The following is a 26,021-nucleotide window of genomic DNA, read 5'->3' as shown; positions in this document are numbered from 1 at the left end:
TGCCACTGGGGGGGGGGGCTTTGTTAAACAAAACAATCGAAATATACTTCATAATTCTTAACAATCAAGAACGTTATCTTAAACCTTAAATCATGCATACAAATTGTTATTTACTAGAAATCACAGCTCGTTATTCTTGTTTAAACGGGTACTAAACTAAAGATTTTTCGTGTTTGAGATAATTACTATTTTATCGTTGTTAAGCATTATAAATCCCAGATTTATGTATTTTGGCGCCAAGCTCTGGAAAGATCAGATCTTTATTGTGTGTCACTATGTAGCATAGATCTCAGGTCATTACTTTATGTTGCCATCTACTGTAAATATCAGATTCGTTATTCAAATGTTAATAGGTTCTGCAGATGTTAGAGCCTTCTTTTGTTTAGTATGGAATCCATTATTGTAGTTTGCGGGTGTGTACCTTATATTTTAGATCCTTCTTAGAGGCTGAGTAAATTATATTAAAACGATTTTCGAACCCCATTACAACGTCATAGTCCATTTCGCCCCTTCTGGTCATGATCTATCTGACGACTACGCATCTTGAAAGTAGTACTGCAGCGTAGATTCCATTGCAAAGGGTTTCGTCGTAAGGACTCATGTCCAAAGCCCAACCCTCCTACTTGATGTTTTATATAATTCATATAATTACGAGGACGACATTTCCCAGCGCCTTTTTAAACAACCCGATCACACATACATCCATAGTATGGAATAATATGAATACCCGTTTCGTTCTCTAGCTGCTAGATTTACGCAACGGTTTAACAGATATGTCGTGGAAGCAAATTGTGTACACTGGAGTTGTTTCGCTTTTACAGACGGAGATCCGTCTTGATTATGTAACGTGGACGGCTTTTGACACTGATCTTTTATGTTCGTAAACTTTCAAATGTTACAAGACGCTGTTCCTTGCTTAACATGGCTAGGGTAAGACTTGGAGCAGTTCTCTTTCCGGATAGTTCTGGTTCTCCAAGTTGATCCATATTACTTTGTTTTCCAATGCAGGTTTAATAATCCAATCCACTATTTGAACAAATATTTATGACCTGAGTGTATGAGTAGCACAAGGCTGTGAAATATCCCTATCAAAAATGCTTATTGTGGTATATACTGTAAATCCTATGTATCTGCTATGCGTTAATGTTCACTGAAGATTCCGGATTCTTCTCGTACGTTGATATGTATATAGATATCAGAACCTGGTTACGTGTTTTTATAAATTGTAAATAGCAAATACTTGTTTCGTGTTGGTATATATAGGTTCTTAGAACACTCTTTAATAACTGACGACAGCGTATACCTCAAATATCAGTGTGTGTGTGTTAAAGCAGCAAAAGCCTACATACCCGGAAGTTTTCTAGTAGTGGAGAAGTTAAAAGATGTATGGATAAATATTCATGCATATACTATGTACATGCACGACTTGTTTGAATACAAATGTCGATAAGGGGAACGTATCACGTTTGTCTGAAGTACCTTGTCAAGTGAATGAAGTATCGTCAAGCTAGCCACAAAGCTCGCCGTCTAGGCCTATTGAACTGTAGAAACTGTTAGTGAATACTGTAGCTTGAGTTGGGAGAGAAGGGTTGTGGGGTGGGTTTAAAAAAAACACAACAGTTCTTTGTGTGTAATACAAGACTCTGGATTATAAGGACAATACCCTTAGTATTAGCTTAGGTTACTGAAAAAACAAATCAAAAACCAACCCAAGACCAACAACAAAACAATAAATGAGAAATATTATGTACATATAAGATGACAACTGGGAAAACTTGCGTTTTGAACAAGAACCTGTTATTATTCAAATAGCGACTGACAAGAAAAAAAACTCGTTAAAAAACACAAATTGTTTTTCAAAGAGCGATTGATTCAGATGATAACTTTGTTTTATTAAGAAGCCAACTCCGGAAGCTTATATGAAAAGTTAGTTTATTTAGTTAACTCTGAACAATTATATATCGAACAAACTGACAGGAACAAAAACCGGATTAAATAATACAATGTTCTCTTTGTTTCAGTTCCTCCTTCTACCCTTTAAGCCAGAATTTTTTTCATTCTCGCATTCAATAATGAAAGACAGAGAAAACAAAAATTAATGTTTATGCAGTATGCTAATACATTTTAATAATACTTAAAAGGAGGTCCCTCGGTCACTCAGTGGTAATTATTAGAGCTTATAACGTTAAAAACCGGGGTTCGGTACCTGCGGTGAGCAGAGCACAAACGGGCCATTGTGTAGCTCAGTGCTTAACAACAAACAAACCTATAAGGAGAAAAACAAACTTACCTGGTTTGTAAATTTTTACATAAAAAAGAACGTTTAGAATAACGATAATGTTTTATGGTAAACATGTATAGAGAAGCTTAGGTATATTGTAAATTAAATAAATATATATATAATTTGTCTAAATTCAATGCAACAGTTGTAAATACATATCCTATAGCAAGGGAAGCAAAATGTAAACCGAACTCTAACACCTTTTTCGTCAAATATCTATGAAGAAAACGATAAAATAGCTTCAAGTTTATGAACACGTTTGTTGTACTCTGTTGTGTTAATGAAACTTAATTGTTTATAGCATTACAACTGGGTTGTTTGTTGAGCGAAATCAACAATCATAACGCAACTCAATTGAATTCCTTTCAGTAAAACTTTGCTGCTCACTGAGTTAAGTCAATAATTGTAATCTAACTCAAGAGAAGAGCTCACAATGCAACTTTGTTGCTTACTTTTGTTACTGAGCTAAATCAACAATTGTAACCTAACTCAAGTAAATTCCTTTCAATGAAACTTTGCCGCTCACTAAGTTAAGTCAATAAATGTAATCTAATTAGAGTGAATAGCTTTCAATCCAACTTTGCTGCTCAGTTTAAGTCAGTAATTTACAACGGTATTCTCAGAAGACAGCTGTCTTTCTAGACTTTTGAATTCTCCTGTTATTTTCGTGTTGATTAGCATAATAACGAAATAGCTGTGATACTTTTGGTTGTTTGAAGTTTTATATTAAACTGAAATTAGTTTAAGTATAGGAAGCTTTACTCTAATATTTGAGCATCATGATGAAGCCTAAGTATCTGTGTTTATAAGTTAAAGCAGCTTCAATTTGAAACATAAGCTCGAAATAAAGCCTTTAAAACTGTTTCGAACAGAAAATTTTCCGTGGTAAAAAATTATCATATTCCAAATACCGTTTTGAGATATGTAATAAAATCTTTACAGTATTTAATTTAAGAAATATATATTATGCCTTTGAACCCGTGGAAAATGCGTCACTATAGCACTTAACGTTGAGCAGAACGGTTAAAAATGAATAGTTTAATTAGGAGCTGTAGAAATAGTTCCGTTACAAACCATATATATATATATATATATAATGATTACAGAAAGAAAGTATTTGGCATTTTCAACCTGAATTGTGACACATGACCAGGTCAGAGCTCCTAAAAGTTAATCATAGCCACCCTAATTTAGAGCTTATTATCAGAGAGAGGATAACTAGTTAGCAAACTTTGCCGCATACACAGCTACTTTTGACAAAATACCAGAGTTCGTTGTAACAGTTATAACACCCCATGGTTAAAAGTGTGTGGGGCGTGTTCAATGACATGTAGCAGCTTTAACCTTAGACCATCCGATCCGCAGCTCGGCACGATCACTACTAGGCTGCGTTCGGCCACTACAAGGGAAACACATTATTTTACCGTTCTATAGATTAGTCACTATGTATAAATTGAGTTGTTATATAAGGTGTACCTTAATTAAAGAAATGTTATAAGTTATAGCAATGTCTTATTTGATGCTATAATATATTAACAAGCACAGCCTACTTTCTTTCTTTCAGAAACTAATTCTACATCTACCAACAGGAAATAGTTTCACCCACTCACAGTCACAGACGTTTGTTCTGCAAATCTTTTCTTGTGCAAACGCAAGTCACTTTCTCTCAAACACAAACACATTGGAGTTCTTACCAACTGCATAAAGTATCTGATTACAAGGGGAGTTCCGACACCTCGAGCACTGAGTTTGACAGATGCTTTTCAGGGTTAACTACTATAGCTCCGTGTAACTACTGTATCCGCTTCTAGATAATGAACCTCAAGTGCATCCACGGGTCGGAAATATGGTCCGCAATACACTAGAGAGCCTGCACACGTCTACATTATTGAGGAACCTTAAGGGAAATATGGAGATATACGAGGATAAAAAGGACGGGAGATATAGAAGGAAGGAGGGAGGGAGGCATAAAACGGGATGAAGATATGGGAAGAAATGCAGCAGAATCCTAACTGGTTCACTGCGTCCTTGAAGGTTTCTCAGAAAATATGAGATGGGCCTTATGTGCGGATCTGGATTTACACAAAGAACACTTTCTCCTAGTGTTGTGGCTCGCCGAAGTTTTTAGAGACGTAAGTTCTAAGTAACACCTGCAGCAGTGGCAGTACGTGCTTTTTAATTTACTTGTTCATTCAAAGCAATGTTCTTCAGTCACAAAGAAATTCAAGTCAATCCTTAACTTGTAATAGGCTTACTTGTATTAATGTCACGTCATCAGGTAAGTGTTCTTCTCATTTGGTATTTTTAACAATAATATAGATACATATTGTTGTTGTTTTTATTAATATTATCGAATTTCGTGTTCAGCCAAATTTCTGATATTGGAAGTCGTGAAGGGAAAAAAATTATGATTTACAAACTTAATATTCTTTATACATTTTACAAAAAACAGTTTCATCGATATAAGGGCGAGACCGCTATAGGTTCTTTAGTTTCAAAGCCAAATTCAGTTCACGTTTAACCAATTGCTTATTTTGGAACATTTTTTTCTTTACTTACCTGTCCCCCCCTCTTTGGGTTAGCGGTAATTTTATGGACCTACAATAATAACATTCGAGGGTCGATTCCCTGTGATGAACACAACACAAATAGCCCACTGCTTAGTTTTGCGCTGTAAACAACGACAACAACTTTTATTAACTATCCTGATTAATTGCTTTTATTTTACGTGCTAATTTTATTTTAATCAACTATTTTCGTAAATAAGTCAAATGTTTTGTTTCGCGAATTTTTAAGTTGTGGCAAAATATAATGCGCATGGTAAGTTGATAGTATTTTATCATTGAAATATCATATTAAGGAGTTATTTCTTTACATATTTAACAATTGTTTCATTATAATGATATATGAAAACTTTTTACAGTATATACTGTATTCTGTAAAAGTAAATTTCCATTCCATATTTCCATGTATGGGTGAGTACCACATAAATTTTGATGTTCCCATTTTGGAACTTTAAAGAATTTTGACTTGAAACAGTGTAACGAAAGTATGAGTTTGACAAGATTGAGGACTGCTTTTGAAAATTTACAATATTTAGTATGGGATGAAAACCAAAGAATGTCTAAAATGTGTATCAACCTAAAGACGTGCAGTCAAGTAAATATATTCTTTTTCAGAAAATAAAACAGAGTAGTTGTGTTGTTTGGTACAAGCCATTCTAAATCGAAATATACGTGTCGTGCAAATATAGTGAATATTTGAAACTTTGCTCTGGTCATATACAATATGCGTCAGGTTTATGAGTAATATTACAACTGATCAGGAAAATAAATATTGTTCTTGAGCAAAACCAACATAAAATCGAAACGAAACGGACTTCAAGAGAAACTTCATCCTAAGTTATTGCAGGACGCAGGAAAAGTTCAGATTATTCAGTATCTTTAACTTTCAAACAATAAGTAAAAATAAACAATTAAATATTAAATATTTAAAGAACTGGATCAAAATTATTGTTTATGGTTAAAGTAAACACATTTTGGCACAATCTTCACAACGCCGCAATATTTTAATGTTAAAATATGCCTTTATAGAATCCGAATAACTTCCAGATGAGTTTAATATACACGAATATCTCGGATGCTGATTAAAAATAATGGTTACTCTATAACTAATGCAGTTTTACATCAGTTGCTAATTGCTGCTTTACAGACTTCTGATCTGTAAGCTGTTTTGCGAAAGAATAATCTTACTGTAATCAGCAGTGTCTCCCAGATTATCACAATGAACAATTCTAGTAGATCTAATAAGAAGTTAGAGAAAGTTCAATTAGCCTGATAAGGCGAACATAACCATCATCTTCTGTGGGTCTGTCTGCAAGTCTTGTAGCTGATGAGAAGCAAACACATTGTTGTGTTGAAGACATAACTAATATGTTGGCCATACACGCAAAATTCCAAATCACTGATACACAGATGATGCTTTTGATACCAAATGGTTTTTCGTGATCCATTAGAAGTTTTACCGTAAATTCTAAATGAGCTTTTGTTGAACCAATCAACTGTTATATAATTATTTCTATCAGGTTTGCTGATCGAAAGAATGATATAACATGGTTGTCTGTTAATGGCTGGAGACGGTTTGAATGGGTAATGAAGAAAAACTTTAATACAACAGCAAATGTACAACGTTTCGACAAGGTTTTGTCATCATCAGGTACCAATGCTGTTGTATTAAAGTTTTTCTTCATTACCCATTCAAGCCGTCTCCAGCCATTATTAGTCTCAAAGTGGGTTCCTCGTCATCGAATTTGAATGGTTGTCTGTTATTGTAAATGGCATTGTATGAAACATATTATGGAAATGTTACTTTTTTTTCTTATGTATAACTTATTGTATTTCTCTCATCCATTTTGAATGATAATGTAACCACTATAAACTTTACTTATTTACTTGTTTCATACTTTTAAGTAATGCTACACAAGGGCTGTCTGGGCATATACCTTTCCCTAAGTTCGAACTGATAAATTAAAGGAAAAGCACCTATTCAACAGCACCTACCGCCGCCAACTTTTAGGTTACTTTTGTCTGATCGAATATTAGAATTTAACTGTCATTCTAATAACCCATCCTTAGGCCCAAAGTGCGGAGCGCATTGTTGCAGCAACGAGACACAAATAATGAATTCTCAAATTCACAGTTCGGGCACTCTTAGCGTTAAGCCACGCCTGACAAGACGTCATATGCATAAGACGTTAAAATTTTAAATTGTTGAGCTTGTCGTATTCCAGTCAGCCTGATGAGCCATGGTATTGGGCGACATCTTCGGCACTGGATATGTTTGAAATGTTTTTACATATTCCCCTTTGCTTTCACTCACGGGTTCTTAGAATTACCAAAATAAAACCAAAACATTTTGTAATTTTCACTCTCATAACAGTTTCTTGACTATTTTAAAAGTATGAAATACTCACGAAATAATTTTGAGAGTGGAAACTACAAAAGATGTTGGTTTTACTTTGATCGAATTATTCAATATAAACACATGAGTAAATTGAATATAAATACATTTCATGGTTTGGATAAAAATAATATCAGTAAATTTTAACAAATAATGAGAAAAGTGGCTGTACACCAGTGCATATTTATCATATTATCTAAAAATAAGTTCAATAAATAGTAATTTTTAAGAACATTTAGCTATAATTTTTTTGTAATGTTATGCCTCTACTCTTAGGATCACCATAGCCAGCTACAGTCGCCATGGTTCAAAGGACTGGTTATCTAAATGAACTTCTCCTGAGACTGAAACTCTGAAACAGTTGGAATAAAAGCATTATCTCACAAGAACAAATAATTATTTATTTACAGGAAAACACAAAAACACTAAACAAGTACCGAAGCGAAGGAAGGAGACAAGGTACAGCCGTATAGGAGCAAGACACGGCTTCAAATTGACTCTTAAAGTAACTTTCTCTGAGCAGCAACGAACTTGAAGAGAAAGCACTTTGTTCACATAATTTAACAAGAGACATTGAGATGTGTTCTACTCAGGTTGACTCTAACCCATAAAGAGCTTCAACTGTAGCTAAAAAATACAACGCAACCTAATATATTGACTGTGTTGAACCGATAAATAATAACTTAAGCTACTAAAATAACGGATAAATATTAACTAAACGAACAGCAATACACTAGCGAATAGCCAATAAAAGATGAGCTACTATTCCTTTTCCTGTTTTATACAATAAGATAAAATACACTAGCACACCTGCTCATTGTGAGTTAAGAGAGTATAGACAACAAGTGTCCTTCCTATAAAAATTATAGGCAACTCTTTACTGCTAGATTTAATCTTTTCACTCTGTAATTAAGACAATAAAAGCTCGAATGAATACTTCACAGTTTTGCTTCCTAAGTACGTGCTCGTCCAGACAGTGCGATATGATGAACCAATGACGACACATACCTATTACAGTGTCAAATTCTAAACACCGTTATAATCAAAGGGATATTCAAATTTGTGACTGTTTTATCATTCTCAAGTTTTTACTAGTATGTGATAAACTAGAAAATAAAATCGCATAGCTGTGCAATATGGCGAGTGATTTATTAAAATAAATGCTTAATAGTTAGTCATCTTACTCCTAAGCTTTGACTTTTGACAAACCGGTCAAGCATACATTTATATATATACATACATATTTCTATTTGTTGCCCATAAATTTTCCCATTTCACTTCACAGAGCTCGAATATTCGTTTAGTTGGTAATGAATAATATCCAAACTTATTCTAATGAGATAAAACAGTGCAAATATTGACAATTTTTCTAAGTGGATTATCTTTTCAGTAAGATCATATCAAATATTTTTTTAGATGTATACAATAGAAATATTTGAATAGTTGTGCACTTTACAAAATTAAGAAATGCATTTTTATAACTGTCGCGTTTGAAAATTCTCTGCTTTGATCTAGAAATCTTTTTTGTATTATTGAGGACACTATTAATGCATATTTTAAATCAAAAGTCCAGTATGTCCTTTTTATGGATACTGCTGCAACTAAAGCTTCGTCTTTTTGTTTTTTAATTACTTGTTTGCTGTTAAGCACAGAGCTAGACAATGGGCTATTTGTGATGTGCCCATCACAGGTATCGAAACCCGATTTGTAGCGTTATAAGCCTACAAACTTATCGCTGAGCTACTGGGGGAGGGCATTTTCACAAAGTATCTGTAACACGAGACACTCTCTGATGTCTCCAATCCTTCTGTTGTTTAAAATGTGGAAAATCTCAGCATGCTCTTTTGTGTGAACTCTATCATAAATCTGTAATCTGAATACTTTTTCTCAAGCCTTCAGTGTTTCACAGTAAGAAAGGAAATATCAGATATAAAGCCCCTATCGTGTATACTTAAATTAAAAATCAATATCATATAAATATCACGTGATCTAATCGCTGTGCCTGGTCACAGAAACTTCATGTTTCTAGACATAATTTTTTTTACGTTTTCTATCAAAGCCTGGCAACCAATTTCGATTACTTTTTGTGGAATATATGTCAATACGTGGTTAAAATGGTGAGAAAGTTCCCTTCGTGGAAACCCTAGAAATACCTACGTTTTGACAATTAGTTATAGATACACATGCTGGACAGAAATTTTCGTCTAGGTGGTAAGCGTCAGTAAGAATATTTTTTTCTTTTACATATACCTGATTACACCGGAGGAACGTAACATCTTACACAAGCAGGGAGGGAAAGAGCAATAATTTCTGTTTGTTCATAAATAATGATTAATGCAAACTATGTGTAGGTTACTGGATAATTATACTCTAAACTTTAAATACAACTATGATCTTAGACAGATATATTACTGTTCACTATGTAAGGATATACTATAGATCTGTCATGTTTTAAATATTTTAGATATGGTTATATCCAAAGATAACTTGAACACACTCACAGTTTTTTTTTTTTTGGCAAGTATGTTTATTAAATTCACGATTTCTTCTCTTGTGCAGTACTATATTCTACTTGTTGCTTTGTGGATGAATGAGTTTGGAAATCCACGTCATGGCTTTGTTATGTGTGTTGTTTTGTATTTACGTGGAAACTATTTTTGAAAGAAACAGAAACTAAAAAAAATGTAAGTTTGTTATTAATGGAAAATTTATTCAATGGAATATCTTTGCTGTGACCACAGCAGGGATCGAAACCTGAATACTTACATGATAAGCTTTCAGTCTCATCGCCGAGCCGCCGGGAGTGGAGGCAACATTACAGGATTTTGAAGCTGCAGTGGAGACGCTATCATACAATATGGACACAGAATCAATAGAAGGCATGGGAAAACCTTGATGAAATGGTCTTAATCACAGATATATGTGCTAGTTAAGTAGCTCTTACAAGTGCAATAGAAAAATAACAAGGGGCCATTGTATAGTAACAATGATGGTATAATATCCAGTACAAACATGCTAATAACTGGGCCATATTTCATCAGTGATTGTATTAACAAGAATTCCTTCTTATGATAAAGTAACCTATAACTTTAAAGGGTATACATCTTTTGTAACCGCACATCTGTAATATAATGGTCACTACACGTGTTTGATTTGTCTTAGCTTTAAGTCCTCAGTTGTATTTCTTTGAAATGTGTCATGTAATATTACGCAATATTCGAATATTCCTCATGACTAGCTTACAGAGTAATTGCGTTTGTTGTGAATAACTTAACATAATTCAGTTCGAAATGGAAGGATAACATTTAAATACAGCTATTATGGATTTTATCATTGTATTTCTCCGAAGTGGTTATTTCGTTTCAATGAAATTTGAGATGAAAGTTTTTTCACACCATACATACATGCGCCTGTTGATAATAGAAAGGCCTAAAGTAGTTTCAATACTACATATATAAAGAGAATTTCGAAGAATCTTTTTGTCTTTCATCGTCCAGTCTAATTGACAAGTTCTTTGAGCTTGAATTCGAAATGGACAAATTAAGATGAATATGGAAAAACAAACGTCCAGTTAAAGCGGTTTGTATTACAAACTTCAAGCCTAAAGCGTAATTTAATTTCTTGCTGGTACATTTCAAAAGTTCCTGAACTACCTCTTAGTATGGAACTTAAGTACGTCTTTCCAACGTATTCAGAAATCAGAAATACTTTTCAAATTACATTCGTTATCACGCATCAAAATATCTTCAAAGAACTAAGAAAATCCAGTTTCACAGAAAAGAATGCTTAGATGATACGAAGGAAATATGTATTTTTCGTCATAAACACAAAATTTTATAATCCGACACAAGACCCGAACCTGAGACAAATAGGTACAAAATTGGCATTTCTTCGTGATTTCATTGCTGTTTAGAATACACGATCATGTGTCAAATAAAAATATTATAAATAACAAATGATAGAAAAAATTTTCAAATAGTATAAAACAACAAACATTTTGATAATTATTATGTTTTTATTGGTACTAATAAGAACATTATACTAGAGTTTTAATAAACTGAGTTCAATATTCTCCTTTTTTACGTATACTGTACTAAAAACAAACTTTTTTTCCTAAAGAAAGTTGTTTTATATATTATCCTTACATTTATATGACTTGAAAAAAAAAAAATACTGTTTCAGAATTTTATTTAATATAAGTATTGGTATTTTAAATATGTTTGTTTATTTGTAATTAAGCATGAAGCTATACAATGGGTTAACTGTGCTATGCCCATCACGGTTATCCAGACCCGGTTTTTAACGTAAAAAACATTCAGACTTGCCGCTGAGCCACTGGGGGCAATTTAAATCTGAAAGGCACCTTATACGACACATAAGTTAAACGGCCGAATCACAGACCCCAAAGATCAGACCTAGCCGCCTCTGATTTAGAGCTGCTGCTCAGAGGAAGGGCGACCATTCAGCCCTCACAGGTACTCTTAACCAAATAGCGAGATTGACGATCTCGGCTGTAAAGCTTCCACAGCTCAAACAACAGACATTACAGTTCAAATATTGTATCTGCCAATCCGTAGCTCAGCACGCTAATCACTAAGCCAAGCCCGGTCTATTGAGCAAAAAAATCATTGTGCTCCAGACAGAAACGTAGTAACATTTATTGTAATCAGCGTCAGATATGGTGGAAAACGTCTGGTTATTTCGTTAATTTCAATTTCTAAATATTTAAATGCTATAATACGGGCAGATAGAGAGGTTCCAGGGGGGGGGGAGGTACATTTTCTTAGGAATGAACGCTATTACACCGTACTGCAGACTGATAAAATACATAGAGGAATAAAGCAAACATCCTGGTATTTTTTTATTTACCTTTCATAGAAATTGGTCACATATGGTAAAGAAAAGAGGATGAAAATATGTTGGTACTTTTGATCGTTGGTCTACCAGAAAGCGAACAGACGCATCACACAAAATAAATAATGCAAAAATCCCTATGCTTCTGAATACGTGGACAAATGCACCGAAATTTTTTATTTCTCTGATGCTATCTTAACAGATCTCTCGGTACAGCTGGAGTTGAAGGTTAGATTAAGGGCGCGTAGGATAGAAGGGCTACGTGTGTTTTCTTCCAGTTTACTCCTGATCCAGTGCGCAGTTTCTAAATAATGATAAAGGAGAAAATATTTTGAGTTATACATTTTCAGTTGAAGGTCAAGTCAAATAATTTTGGTTTTCGGCTGGGGCAAGTACAGCGTCTGCTATTCAGTTTTGAATTTTTGTTCAGTCAGTTGACTTTGAAACTTTATCAGCCACACTGTTGCAAGACTTATAATACTCATCAGCGAGATAAATTTCCAACAATTATTACAAACCAAAATCTCGATCACAAAAGAAAAGCATCCAAGTTTGGAATAAATCCCTATTTACTGCCTAGAACGTTATTTCAAGGATTATTGTTCTGCCGAGCCAGTCCAGTTTTTGGTCCTACTTCAATGTTTCGATTCAAAGTACTTAGTAGTTTGTCTACTATGATCACACTCATCTGAGTTGTTCTGTCTAAACACATTTTTTTCTGACTTGCATTCCATGACTGAGGCTCTTAATTTTTTCCACCATCTTATTTTTTTACTCTTCGTTGTTCTCTCTTCTTCTCTTGATTTTAAAGGTCTATTTCAAGCACAATTTAAGTATTTAATCTAAGGTAGTCATTAGAAATCAGCTCTCACTAGTACTGCTCTGTAGAAACAACTGTGCTGTAGTAGTTTCGTATGGTGTTTCTCACACCACCAAATTCAACTGTGCTGTAAAATTATACCATATTCTATAAACTGGCATTTTTATACAACCACCAGGTGTCCGTAGTTTCTGAAGATCAGTATTCGCTCGTTCAGATAATGACTTGCCTTGAGATACTCCTCATGTCTTCTTTTTCAACTATGATAAATAAACTGTTCCAAAAAGCGATTTCTTTAACTCTGTTTCACGTCACTAAAGTCGAAATGCTTTTGATATACTGACTTTTATTACCAACTGTATAAGATCCATATTCAGGTTGCCAGAGGCGCACAGAAACTTCAAGGCATCATCTATACATTCAGAATGTTTCAACTAATCTTTACCTACTTTCATCTTATCATCCTAATAGATAGGAGGCACCACTGTCCTTCCCATAAGCCATTGTGTTTTTTTTTTCAGCCATTTACAGTCAACATATTACATGCTACTTATTCAATCAGCAAGTAGTCTTTTAAACATTGTTGTTTTCTGACACATTAAGCAAGTATGTGACTAGCTTGAACTATTCTTGTTTTAAGCACATTTTGGTCCTAGTATTAAGATACGTTATTCTATATTTGTCCAAGTTAACATTACTATGTTTAGGTTTGACATAAATGAGAATATAAATCGCATTATCACTTTATATTTACCATATTTTGTAACTTTTAAATACAGAAGAACAACAACATTATAAAGGAAATCATTTAAATATTATATTGATTACTTTTCGAAGTTACGAATTCGCAATTTTTTCATATTTAGTCAAATGTTTGCTTGTTGTTTCTAAGAATCTGCGTGCCAAGCTACAAAATGGCTATCATGCTTAACCTCCCACAATCTTACACTCGTACATTAAATAGAAGACAACTAATCAAGAGTACCCATTGCAAACTCTTGGGATACTCTTGTCTGACTGAATAGTGGGATTTGATCGTAACTATTACAGCTTACTTACAGCCTCAAACTGTGGAGCTCGTTTTTGTAGCTACGAGAAGCGTAGGATCAAGAACGTTTAACTACACAGTCCGGGCATTCTAGTCATTATACCACACCCTGCCCTGGCTGAGTTATATGAACAAATCCTACTAATTTTAATAATACTTAGGACAGGTGGTTAGGGTGCTCGACTCGCAATCTGTGGGTAGCGGGTTCGACACCCCGTCACACCAAACATGCTCGCCCTTTCAGCCGTGGAAGCGTTATAATGTGACGGCCAATCCAACTATTCGTTGGTAAAAGAGTAGCTCCAAGAGTTGGCGGTGAGTGGTGATGACTAGCTGCCTTCCTTCTAGTCCTACACTGCTAAATTAGGGACGGCTAGCGCAGATAGCCCTCGTGTAGCTAACCTAACCTAATAATACTTGACGATTTATGAAAAAAGGCTTAATACAGAGTTCTCAAACTATGGACTTTGAAGATAAAAATATTTATCACTCTTCTTGTTAAATTACGTTTTTTTATTTTAATAATTCTTTTTAATATTTAACGTAGCTGGTGATACAAGTATAGTACAGTTTGAATTTGTTTGTTTGTTTGTTATTAAGCACAAAGCTACATAAAGGGCTATCTGTGCTCTGACCATCACAGGTATTGAAACCCAGTTTCTAGAAGTATAAGTCAGCAGACATACCACTGTGCCACTGGGATAGAACCATGCCACTGGTGTTCTCTACCCACCATGGGTATCGAAACCCGGTTTCTGGCAGTATAAGTGCGCATACATACCACTGTACCACTGGGGGGGGGGGGGCAGTTAAGTTTGAGAAATTCTGCTTGGCTTAATCACTAATTTGTTCCTGTCCGGCCTGATCAGTCTTCGTATCCTTAGTTATATGTAAGCAGCATTTCTGTTCATCTTTCAATACATAACAGTGTCCAGGAGCGAGAAAATACCCTAAAAATACAGCTTACAGAATTTGCTGACCTCTTGCAAATGAAAGGCAAACTAGCTAAGTGATATTTGAAATTGTGCTTGTTAGTTCAGTATTTATGTTTTGATATTCTACGTCACTTCCAAAACTGCCAAGATTTTTTCTCCTCAAACATTATTCTAAGAACTTCTTAGTGAAATCGAAGAGGAACATGTAATAATATACTAATCATGTTATATCTGTTTTATCCAGTGCTGATGAGGCCTTTCGCTCTGTACCAGCGGGCATCATGTGAGTTGGGCAGACTGTATTTTGTTATGTTCAACACTAAAGTTTCTCCATCTCATATTTTGAGATAATGCATATAATATTTTTAGAATAATGTTATCGTAAATACTTGTAGTAAATCATATTTATATATACTCTTAGAAAGGCTCTTGGCTGTTCCTCAACTTTAAACTTTACACACTCAATACGACCATTTAAAACAAGTAGCCTACACTGAAGCTTATAGAAATAGTTTTACTTATTCGTTAAATCTAGCTTAGCTAAGTTTGAAAAGAACTAAACCGTACATAAAAAGTTTTCTATCTATATATCGTACAAGTACTTACAGTTTTCTTGAATTACATTACACTCTTGTTGCTAGCAGGGAGTCTATCTAGACAATTAATCTTCAAGTTTCTATTTTTCTAGTGTTTATTACAAACAGTTTCTGGTCTTCACTTTAGAAATGCTGCAGTATGAGATGTGCATATCTGTTTGAATAGCTTCAGTTTCTTTAAAAAGCTACAGTTTGGTTACTTTGCTCGTCCATCACCAAAGCACCGGGCTCAATACAGGTGTCACAATATAAAGCTACCTGCTATTCACACGTTCTGAGAAGCAGCAAACACTACAGAAGGCAAAGCTTGCTTCTCGGCGATGACAGTGGCCTTAGTTGTGCAGCTCTACTTCGTGCTCTAATCCAAGACAGCGCTCTTCACTTAATTTATTTCTCCCTGACCGGAAATTGAATGCTTGAACAGACAGCCCTAAGCGCCATCTACTGGGATGAGCAAGAACTTTCATCTAAAAATATAGCTAAGATAGATCTAATGTACGCATATCTGTTTCTTAGTTCCTACATACTCTGTTTTAATGACACATAAATTAAATTGCAACCAATAATATTTTGATAAACTGTTGAATAAAGATAAAATAATAAATAAGACCAACTAAAGAAAATAATCCAACATGTTTTATATCCTTGATCCAGTGTCTGTGAGAATACATTATGAAATGAAATTTCTAACACTTAGAAGTATTCTTCCCAACATTATATACTCTGACATGTGGCTACATTTAATCTCTTCTAAACGTAGCATTTGATAAACGACACCTTAGTTGCCTCGGAAATTAAGCTTTTAGTTGTAATTTATATAATAGTGTTGTATGTCCATGTAACTACTTTGCAGGGTGTGGATGTTCAGTTTTGCATTTTGCGTTTTGCGGTTTTGATGGGCATTTTTTTGCATTTTTTTTACCACTAATTGGCCCCCTGTGAATGGACCTTCACCAAATTTCATTTGGAGGTTCATTGGATCCATGGCATGGGGAGATACATACAAAATTTCAGTTTTGCATTTTGTATTTTGCAGTTTGTATGGGCGTTTTTGTGTTTTTTTTACCACTTCCTCACCTCCTGTTGATGGATCTTCACCAAATTTGCATGAAGGTTTGTTGTGTTCATGCGGCATGGCCAGGTGGTTAGGGCACTCGACTCGCAATCTGAGGGTCGCGTGTTCGAATCCCTGTCACACCAAACATGCTCGCCTTTCAGCCGTGGGGGCGTTATAATGTGACGGTCAATCCCACTATTCGTTGGTAAAAGAGTAGCCCAAGAGTTGGCGGTGGGTGGTGATGACTAGCTGCCTTCCCTCTAGTCTTAGACTGCTAAATTAGGGACGGCTAGCGCAGATAGACCTAGTGTAGCTTTGCGCGAAATTCACAAACAAACAAACAAAGTGTTCATGCGGAGATACATGCAAATTTACGGTTTCACATTTTGAGTTTTTGCAGTTTTTTTATGGGCGTTTTGGCATTTTTTACAATTACATATAAGGGAAGCAACTTTTCATGACCTAAGATAACCTTTCATTAAATATGAATTTACATAACTTTCATTCAGGGGACGGGTACTCCAGCTAGTCCTAAATATACCTCTTTATCGGAGCTAGAATACAAAAATGATTGTTAAAATGTGTTTCAAGCAAGGAACTAAGCGCGTCCATGTATAGACTAACCAAATGATATTTAGAGTCAGACAATTCCAAGATTACCTTAATCTTGATCATTATATGAGATTTTTGACTATGATTTATAAAAACAACATATGTGCAGTAAACACCAAGTTTAATGAGGAAGGTTGACTTAAAATAATTTAATATTATCCGTATTATTAATTTGTGAACCTTAGTTTTACTCGTATTCCTGTTGGCCGTTTCTTCTGAGTTTCTAGAAATGTTTTCATTTACATGAACTGCTGATAATGCTTAATTCACACTATGCCTTTAGCAGGATAATTTATGGGGGAGGAGGAGGATCATTTCATTATACGCTTAAATAAAATCAAGCTATATTGTTTAATTATGAGTGTGACAGTCTGTTCCTTTTTTATGGCTATGTCTTTCCTAATTCAGCAAATAAACTACCGACTTGTTTTTATACTTTCTAAATTCAACAAATAAACTACCGACTTGTTTTTATACTTTCATAATTCAGCAAGTAAACTACCGACTTGTTTTTATACTTTCTTAATTCAGCAAATAAACTACCGACTTGTTTTTCTACTTTCATAATTCAGCAAATAAACTACCGACGTATTTTTATACTTTCCCAATTCAGCCAATAAGTTACTGATTTGTTTTTATACCTTCTTAATTCAGCCAATGAACTACCAATTTATTTTTATACCGTTTACTATCGGTGGGATCCACATATTTAGTAATTTCATGTTTTCGTCTGTCACAGCATTCAGCCTAAAGAACAGAGAAAAAGATGAAATCACTCATTTTCTATGTAAAATATATAGAAGGGTCCTAGCATTAACTAGTTGTATTTTTGTTTTATTTTTTGTGTTACTCATGTTTTATTAGGAGCACTGTAAGCAATTAAGTCATCGACCAACAAAGAAGTTGGTGTATGAGTAGTTTAGGAAAACATATATAAAAAGCCGATAGGGTCCATATGACCATTTGGTAATTCTAGCGTTAAAGGGACATCTTTATTATTGGTGTATTATATACATATGAAGTGTGTACTTTGTGAATATCTTCTCGATTATATACTTGTGACAGTTCAGGCGTGAATCATAAAAAAGTCTTCTGTACCACCTGCACAAATTTTCCACTTTCGATGTTTTATACGTGTACCCAGCTGGAACAGCAGTAAGTCTATGGACTTACTACGCTAAAATTCGGGGTTCGATTGTCCGCGGTGGTTTTTTTTTTTACTCTAAAACAAACAAACAGTTTTACACGTATATTACTTTTCAAATCTAACCTACAATTTGGAGGAACATTATTGCTCGTGTCAGCTGACAGAAACGTTTTAACTTTTTGGCAGTTAACATGACAGAACTAATACATCTATCGTTACTTGTTACATTATTTATAAAAAATAATTAACAGAGTAAGATAATTTTATATGATTTTTTTTTTAAATGTATTCATTGTATCTATGGTAAATGAAGATTTTTTACGACGTTAAGAAATTACTCCTTAGAGTGAGAATGTCAGCTAGTTACACCGGCTCATGGCGACACGTGATTAACATTCAACGAGAGACTTGATATCAACCAACCAGTGAAACAGTATGTTGTTAGAATTCCACTTGAACACACGCAGTCTCTTTATTCATGAGCTGCCGGTTTTATGACAGATACGTGATAACTTATCAGATGACTTTTCAATGAATGTTGTGCAGAAACAAAATAATCCTTAGTCTATTTTGTTTTGCCAAAAGACTTGAAATATGTCATTTTAGATTGCAACAACAACATAATGACTAATTTCTTCCGTTAGTGACTAAAGTACCACTTTCCCGAGTCAATGAGTTGTGTCGAAATTCTGTTCCGTAAATTAACTGTAACACTACATTCAGTCGTGTTGTTCAGGTATTAAACTTCAGCCAGATGTCATTAAATACAAAATGAGGGTTAAATTCTAAATTAATAAATGACTGTAAGTTGTGTTGATAATGGTTTATATCAGTGTGTTTATTTATTTGTTATGGCGCATGTACAGCTATTAATGTTTTAGATATACATTATTAACCGACAATTATTCATGTGATATTTATCTAATGTTTTTTTTTCTTTAAAGAAATTTAGCTCTAAGAAAGTTTTAGAAATTTAAAACCTTATTTTGATTTTCATGGTCGTTTAAGATTTTCGCATTAGGTTTGACAAAATTATGGCTGTGTCCTCGCTCAGCAGCTAAGCCTAATGGCCTACAGCTGTCTTCATGACGACAAGACGGTAAGATATCAAAGATTGTGCCTAATGGAACGAGATGATTCTCTCAAGATTCTTTCATGTACAAAAAATGGTTTGATTCGACACTAGTTCCCTAGTTCAGGTGAATTGAAACAGGCCGAGAAAAAGGTGTAGTTAAAAACTTGGTGGTGATAGCCAATTTGAGATGGAGTCATCCCGCCATTCATGTAAGAAGTATATTAAGGAGAAACACTTTAATGGGATGTTCTTTTCACTGTGTCTATATAAAGGCTTAGAAATCAGGGCAAATCTGAAGGAAGTGGATCGCGTTAAATGACGAATATCATTCAACGATGTATACTTTTTATTAATAAATAAAATAATAAACTTAATAAAATCATGTGGCTAAAAGGGCTTTTTATACTGTTTTGATTAATTCATTGGCACAAAGAAAATTGCGCCTCCCCAAAAAAGCTTGACCTAAAGTAAACATCGAAATATTAAATGAGAGTTTTAAAATTGACATTAATGCAACAACATCAACAACAACAAACCAAACCTTAGAGCAATATTTTATAACACAAGTTAAGTGTGAGTAATATCAACATTATAAGAGCAACTGCAATATAGCGATCTAGGTATAACAGACGCTTGAAGTTTATTTTCGTTTATGAATAATAAACTAGTAGTATATGCAAAGGAAATGGTGACGTTATGCATGTTTGCAAAGCGTGTTTAGATTAGTTGAAACTGCGCGCGTATCATTCATAATTTATGAAGATATTCATGTTTAGAAATTGGGCCTAGAAGCATTAAAGTTTACATCAAACAAAATCAAGAAAATGATCAAATGAGACGACGTTCTTATGAATTACTTACAGGTGTAAAGCAACATTCGGCTAAAAATGATAAAAATAATTAAACATGTGTATTTATTTACAACTATTTCTTATCATACAAACTTTTATTGAAAAATTTAAAAAAAAATTCCCTAAAGAGTATTTTTGTGGTCGTAGATACACACACACAGATTATCAACTTCAACTACGTTCTTCTCTAGCAGAAATGGCGTTTTCAACAGCTTATGAAAGATACAGTGCCTGGATGTATTGTTTTGTTTGGTTGTTTGAGCGCAAAGCTACACAATGCTATATTAACTATTTTTCACAGCGGGGAATCGAATCCCGGATATTAGCATTGTAAGTCCTTAAATTTACCGCTGCTGAACCACCGAGGGACAGTTTCTGAGTTTGCAAGCGTAAGCAGTAATGATATTTCGAATGATAATTATTAGAAATTTAACCTTTCTCTGTAGCATAAACGTTCCCCAGTAGAGTAGCAGTAAGATTACCGAATAACATCCGGGGGTTGATTCCCCGCGTTAGACAGCAGATAGCTCAACGTGGCTTTGCTCTAAAACAAATATAATATCATAAAATTGTAGATTAACGATGTAAATTTGATGATGACTACGGAATAAAACCTGTATATACTTAAGATATTTTATTACTATATGGAGACAAACTTATAACTATTTCTTCTCGACTGTAATATTCCATGAAGTAAACATGAATGCAAAGATAAAAACACGCAAAGAAAATATTTGAATTCTGAAACCATTTTATAACAAGGAACTCAGTAGTTCACTAACTTAAAATATATTCTTTGGTTGCTTGCTAACATGTGAAATAAATATTATGATGCACGTAAAAAGCTGACGAGCAGCCATATGTCATATAACATTCACGATCTTCAAATTTGACTTCAAACATCAAAGTATCTTACACCTTATTTGTAAAATAATTGAAGAGCTTCCGATATGTCAAGTTTGACGGCGCTGTTCTCAATTTTGTATTCTATTTTCGGAGGAAGTTTGTTTTCAGTTTTAAAGGGCAAAGCTACACAAAGGGCTTTTTGTGTTCTGCCCATCTCGGGTATTGAAACCCGATTTTTAGCGTTCTTAGCTTATAAACTTACCGCTAAGCTACCGGGGTCTCGGAAGAAGAATATATTTACGATGTTTGGCTTTCCCTTGTTCGTTCCAAAATTACCTTATTTTTAGAAATAGTTTTAGGGAACTTGTATGGACTAAGTTCGTAAGTTAAATAAAAATGGAAAAGGAAAAATAACTCTGGATGGTTTAACTTCGCGGATTAATACATAAGTAGTGGTTGCATGCTTTATTTGTGCGGATGATTACCGTTAGACGAGTGATCGCTTAGTTAAATCTCTTATCTTCTAGGACATGAAACAACAGTATTGAGGCTACAAAAGTGAAGAGTCAATTCAGTTCTTCAGTACGAGTTTATACTCAGATTGCTGTAAGTGTTATATAAATATATTTGCTTTATACAATAATTTCAGCTTGTGGCTTGGACTTGACCGAGGAAACTGTTGTTTCCTAACTTATTGAACATGTTACATACTATTATGAAAGAGTGCATATTAAGTATGCTTTATATGCTTTTTGTTCAGAAGCTATTGTAAATTTACATATGGTTATTGTTACAATAAATTGGACACTGGATCCTAGCGAATAGTTCCACTAGTGACCAGTGAACTGCGTCAACCTTTTTACGTCCTAATTTTGGGTGAAATCTTATTACACAGTAATTATCAATGCCTAAGATGAAGTGTTATAAAATGGTTGATCTACAGCATCCAAACTTTGATATAGAATAAAAAAAAACAATAAGAGAATGTTTACTTTCAAAGACACTCATTCTCAAAGCTGCAAGAATTTCTTCAGAAATTAAACCCAATCAGATAAAAGTAAGCCGACCAATAAGAATGTGAAGACAATAGCTGAATCATAACCAGATTTGAGAAGTTTTAAGATATAAAAATAACACTAGAGGGTGTGAGTGCTTTTTTAATACCACCAAAGCTTACAAGCCGTCAGCCCCTTTCTTATCAAGTAATTATACCAACCATTGCCTGGCAGTAAGTCTGGCATGATAGCTAATGCGGGGCCAAAACCAACCTTTCCATTAAGTAAGCTCATAACTCTATTACTGGGAATTTTATATGAAAAATTAATGTTACTAAGATTAGTTTTTTATGCCTGCACGTATTTCGTTTTTATTTTAAGCAATGATGTATATGCGCGTCTATCTGTCTATCTATTATCTTCTTGAGTCAGGGTTGATTTGACTATTTTGGTTAACAGTGTTATCAACATGCTTGTATCTTTCTTGTTACTATAATAATTGTCACATATGTTAATAATATTGTCAGTCAGCTTATGTTTTTTTTTGCTTTTTTCGTTTATTTAGTTACTAGTGCAAAAGACGCTTTTATCTATAACCAAAGATGGTCTGTCAGAAAATAAGACGAACAACAACAACAACTCTCTATCCCAAATCTTTGGACGCCCGAATGTTTAAATTTTGTTAACAGAATAGGAGAACGTTATTAGGAGGCTTGGCATTGGAGGTTCTTTCTACGCTGAGGCTTTAAAAGCGTGACTCCAACAAGCAATTGCTATGACAACCGTAAGAAGAAGTCAGGCGAAGAAGATGTCGCATAAATGTTGCGAAGACTTGTGCTCAACTAACATGGCTAGCTTCCTAACACCTTCTACCAACTAGAATACATGTTAGTACTTGAAGCACCATTAAATTAAGATTTATTTTATATATAGTCTAGCTTTAAACACAGCACAAGTGTTCACCCATGAGTTTAAACACGTCTTTACATCACACAGAAATTCGACCATAGATATCGAATTAATGAAATGTTGTTGTTGTTACCTTCTTAGCGCAAGGCTATATAATGGGTTATCTGCACTCTGGCCATTACGGGGAATCGAACCCAGGGTTTGAGAGTCGTAAATTGGTATACTTACTGCTGATTCATCGGGGGGGGGGGCTTATTGAAACAAATTACAGTCATTTGTCTTTCATGAGTATAGAGTTGCGCAAATGTTATATCAAGAACATGCCTTGCTGTTTTCAAGTAATTTTCTGTTATCGTGTTAAGTTTTGTGTTATAGCAAGTAATTTTCTGTTATCGTGTTAAGTTTTAAAACAGCAAGGCATTTTCTTGATATTACACAAAACTTAACACGATAACAGAAAATTACTTGAAAATAGCAAGGCATGTTCTTGATATAACACAAAACTTAACACGGTAACAGAAAATTACTTGAAAATAGCAAGGCATGTTCTTGGGGATAGAATTATAAAAAAACAATAACAAATATAGAATTAAGAGAGCATAATCACAAGATCGCGTATGAGCTGTGAAGTATCCATAAGTATAACATAGGCGCTCGTAGGTTGATAAGCGATTCTCTAAACACAAAATTAATGATTGTCTGCTCTTACAGGATTACTTAAACATAACTCATGATCGTCAGTTTGAAAAATATATTTTAAACACAACATAAATGTTCGTCGGCTGGTACTAGACTTTCTAAACGTAATTCAGATAATCGTTGGTTATTAAAACTTCTCTTAACAAAAATGATCATTGGTTGAGTGAGACATAGTTCTCTGAATATAACATAGATGATTTGACGGTGGTACGAGATTTTCTAAACACAACACAAATGATCGTTTTAAACTACACAATTGAATATGTAACAAACACTTGTCAAGAGTTGGAATTGCTTAAATATTTCATGGACATTCGTATTTATGTAGACAAAAAATGTTTGAATATAACGGCAACTGTATTGATGTGAACGCCTTTTTCAAACTGGCGAAGCATAATTATAATTAATTTCATTGTCATTAAACATTACTTTTAGGCCTATTATATTTTTTAACACTGCGTTTCATATGTAGTCCCTTATGGATTTTCAAGAATAAGAAGAGTGTATAATAATAGTATTCCAATCATACAATGTTCGCCGTATGTATTGCCATAGAATGCAATGTTAAGAATTTAATATACCTAATACCAATGTCAATAAAATTGATTATAATTATGCTTCGCCAGCTTGAAAAATGCGATGACACCATAAAAAATGTTGTTGTAATAAATGGCTTATGTAAGTAGTGTTCCAACCACTACTGTGCTTGTTGTGTTCCAGCCAACCTGATGAGCTCTGGATTGAGTGAAACGCGTCGTTGGCAATGGATAGGGAGACATAGTGTGGTAGGAATACTATTATCATACACTCTTCTAATCCTTGAAAATCCCTACGAGACTATATACAAATACAGTATTAGAAATATAATAGGCCTAATACGAACATCTAAATGTAAGTTTGAGTTTTATTCTTTGCATAATAGAAATGTTCGTTTTTAGGTGTAAAATTGTTTCAAGGTAATATAAGGTTGAGGTCTAAATATAAAAACAGACTTGCATTATGTATACTGTTTATCACAACAAAATGTTTGCTTACCTCTATAAAATTTCTACGTTTAACACAAGTGTTCATGTACACAAAAGTGTTTGAAAATAGCAAGAACATTTGTCTTTGGCCTTATGATTACATAAACAAAATATGGACATTGGTTTGTGATGTGTAAACTTATCTAAGCATAAAACTTTTGATCTAGAGTATAGAATTACACAAACATAATAATTATTTGGGCTTGTGGATTAAATGAGTTGTTTATTATTAGGTATAAGTGCTCTGTGTATGAAATTATCTAAAGTGTGAGGGAGAGTTTATTTTTGACTGTATTATAACTTAAACATAACTCACTTGATATGACGTACAGATGTGTTTATCTTTAATACAGACATTGTTTGTGTTAGCTCGTAAGTGTGTTTTAACTTTGACTTTTGTACAGGTATTACAATGACTTTGTTTATGTTAATTTTACCGTAATGCAGATATTTGTTTGTAGGTTAATTTTTATCTTAGTACAGCATATGTATTCTGTATTTATGGCAAAGCTACGAAGGCTATCTGACATCTTCCCTAATTTTGAGCGAATGACCAAAGGGAACGCAGTCAGTCAGCAGCACTTTACCACTCACTGCCCACGCCGTCACTCTTATAAGGCATCCATAGCTTAATGTACTGGAAATATTTTGTGGTATCGCACGGATTCGAACCCTACTCGCCAGCTTTATCACAGGCCAACCAGCATCACACCATGATACAAGCACTTGCTGTGTGGATAAAACATGAACCTAGTAACAGCTATTAGTTTTTGGGATAAGCTGTTTTTATTTTGTAATACAGATACATTTTTACAGTTATAATATATGCTTAAAAATATGATATATTTAATTATGATACAAACATTTTTTTAAGAGTTTTAAATACATTTAGGCTTAATACAAGTGGTTGAATGAGGATATAGAATACACACAGGTATTTGTCTACTTTTATAAGATATATTTAACTATGATACAGATGTCTGTAGATATGAAATTCATTTAACCCTAAAATAGGTGTCTCTGAGTAAAAATGTATGTACATCATACCGGTACTTCGGTATGAAATACACGTACATTCAAATATGAAAAATGTGTTTGTGGGTATAAACACACTTTACAATGGTCTTAGTGCTCATGTTTGAACATTAGATGAGGTAAAAAACGTATTTAAACATCATACAAATATGTGCATGTGGGTATATATATTTCTTAACATTAATGCACGTTTTTAACTTTCTTTGTAAATATACAGGCGTTGCTATTGGTATAAAATACGTTTATATATATATATATATATATAAACGTATTTTAT

The 26,021-nt window shown here is 33.9% G+C and overlaps 1 protein-coding gene across 5 annotated transcripts in view; it reads right to left on the bottom strand.

Moving 5' to 3' along the window:
• The window catches only part of LOC106472414 (cadherin-like and PC-esterase domain-containing protein 1), a 188,017-nt gene that overhangs the window by 103,869 nt on the left and 58,127 nt on the right, over positions 1 to 26,021 (bottom strand). For 2 of the 5 annotated variants that reach the window (XM_022401809.1, XM_022401829.1), the window contains exons 1-2: positions 15,504 to 15,830; positions 10,007 to 10,085 (exon numbers count right to left, since the gene is read on the bottom strand). The exons of 1 other annotated variant lie outside the window; for it this stretch is intronic. In XM_022401809.1, coding sequence (XP_022257517.1) covers positions 10,007 to 10,027 — 21 coding nt within the window. In that variant the 5' untranslated portion in view covers positions 10,028 to 10,085; positions 15,504 to 15,830. Of the gene's footprint in view, positions 1 to 10,006; positions 10,086 to 15,503; positions 15,858 to 26,021 lie in introns of those variants that run through there. 2 more of the 5 variants (XM_022401816.1, XM_013933065.2) reach the window with 2 other exon arrangements.

Source organism: Limulus polyphemus, unplaced genomic scaffold (genome assembly GCF_000517525.1).
Source record: "Limulus polyphemus unplaced genomic scaffold, Limulus_polyphemus-2.1.2 Scaffold120, whole genome shotgun sequence".
Taxonomy (NCBI): Eukaryota; Metazoa; Arthropoda; class Merostomata; order Xiphosura; family Limulidae; genus Limulus; species Limulus polyphemus.
The sequence above is the reverse complement of the archived record's forward strand: the minus strand, read 5'-3'. Positions and strand labels throughout refer to the sequence as shown.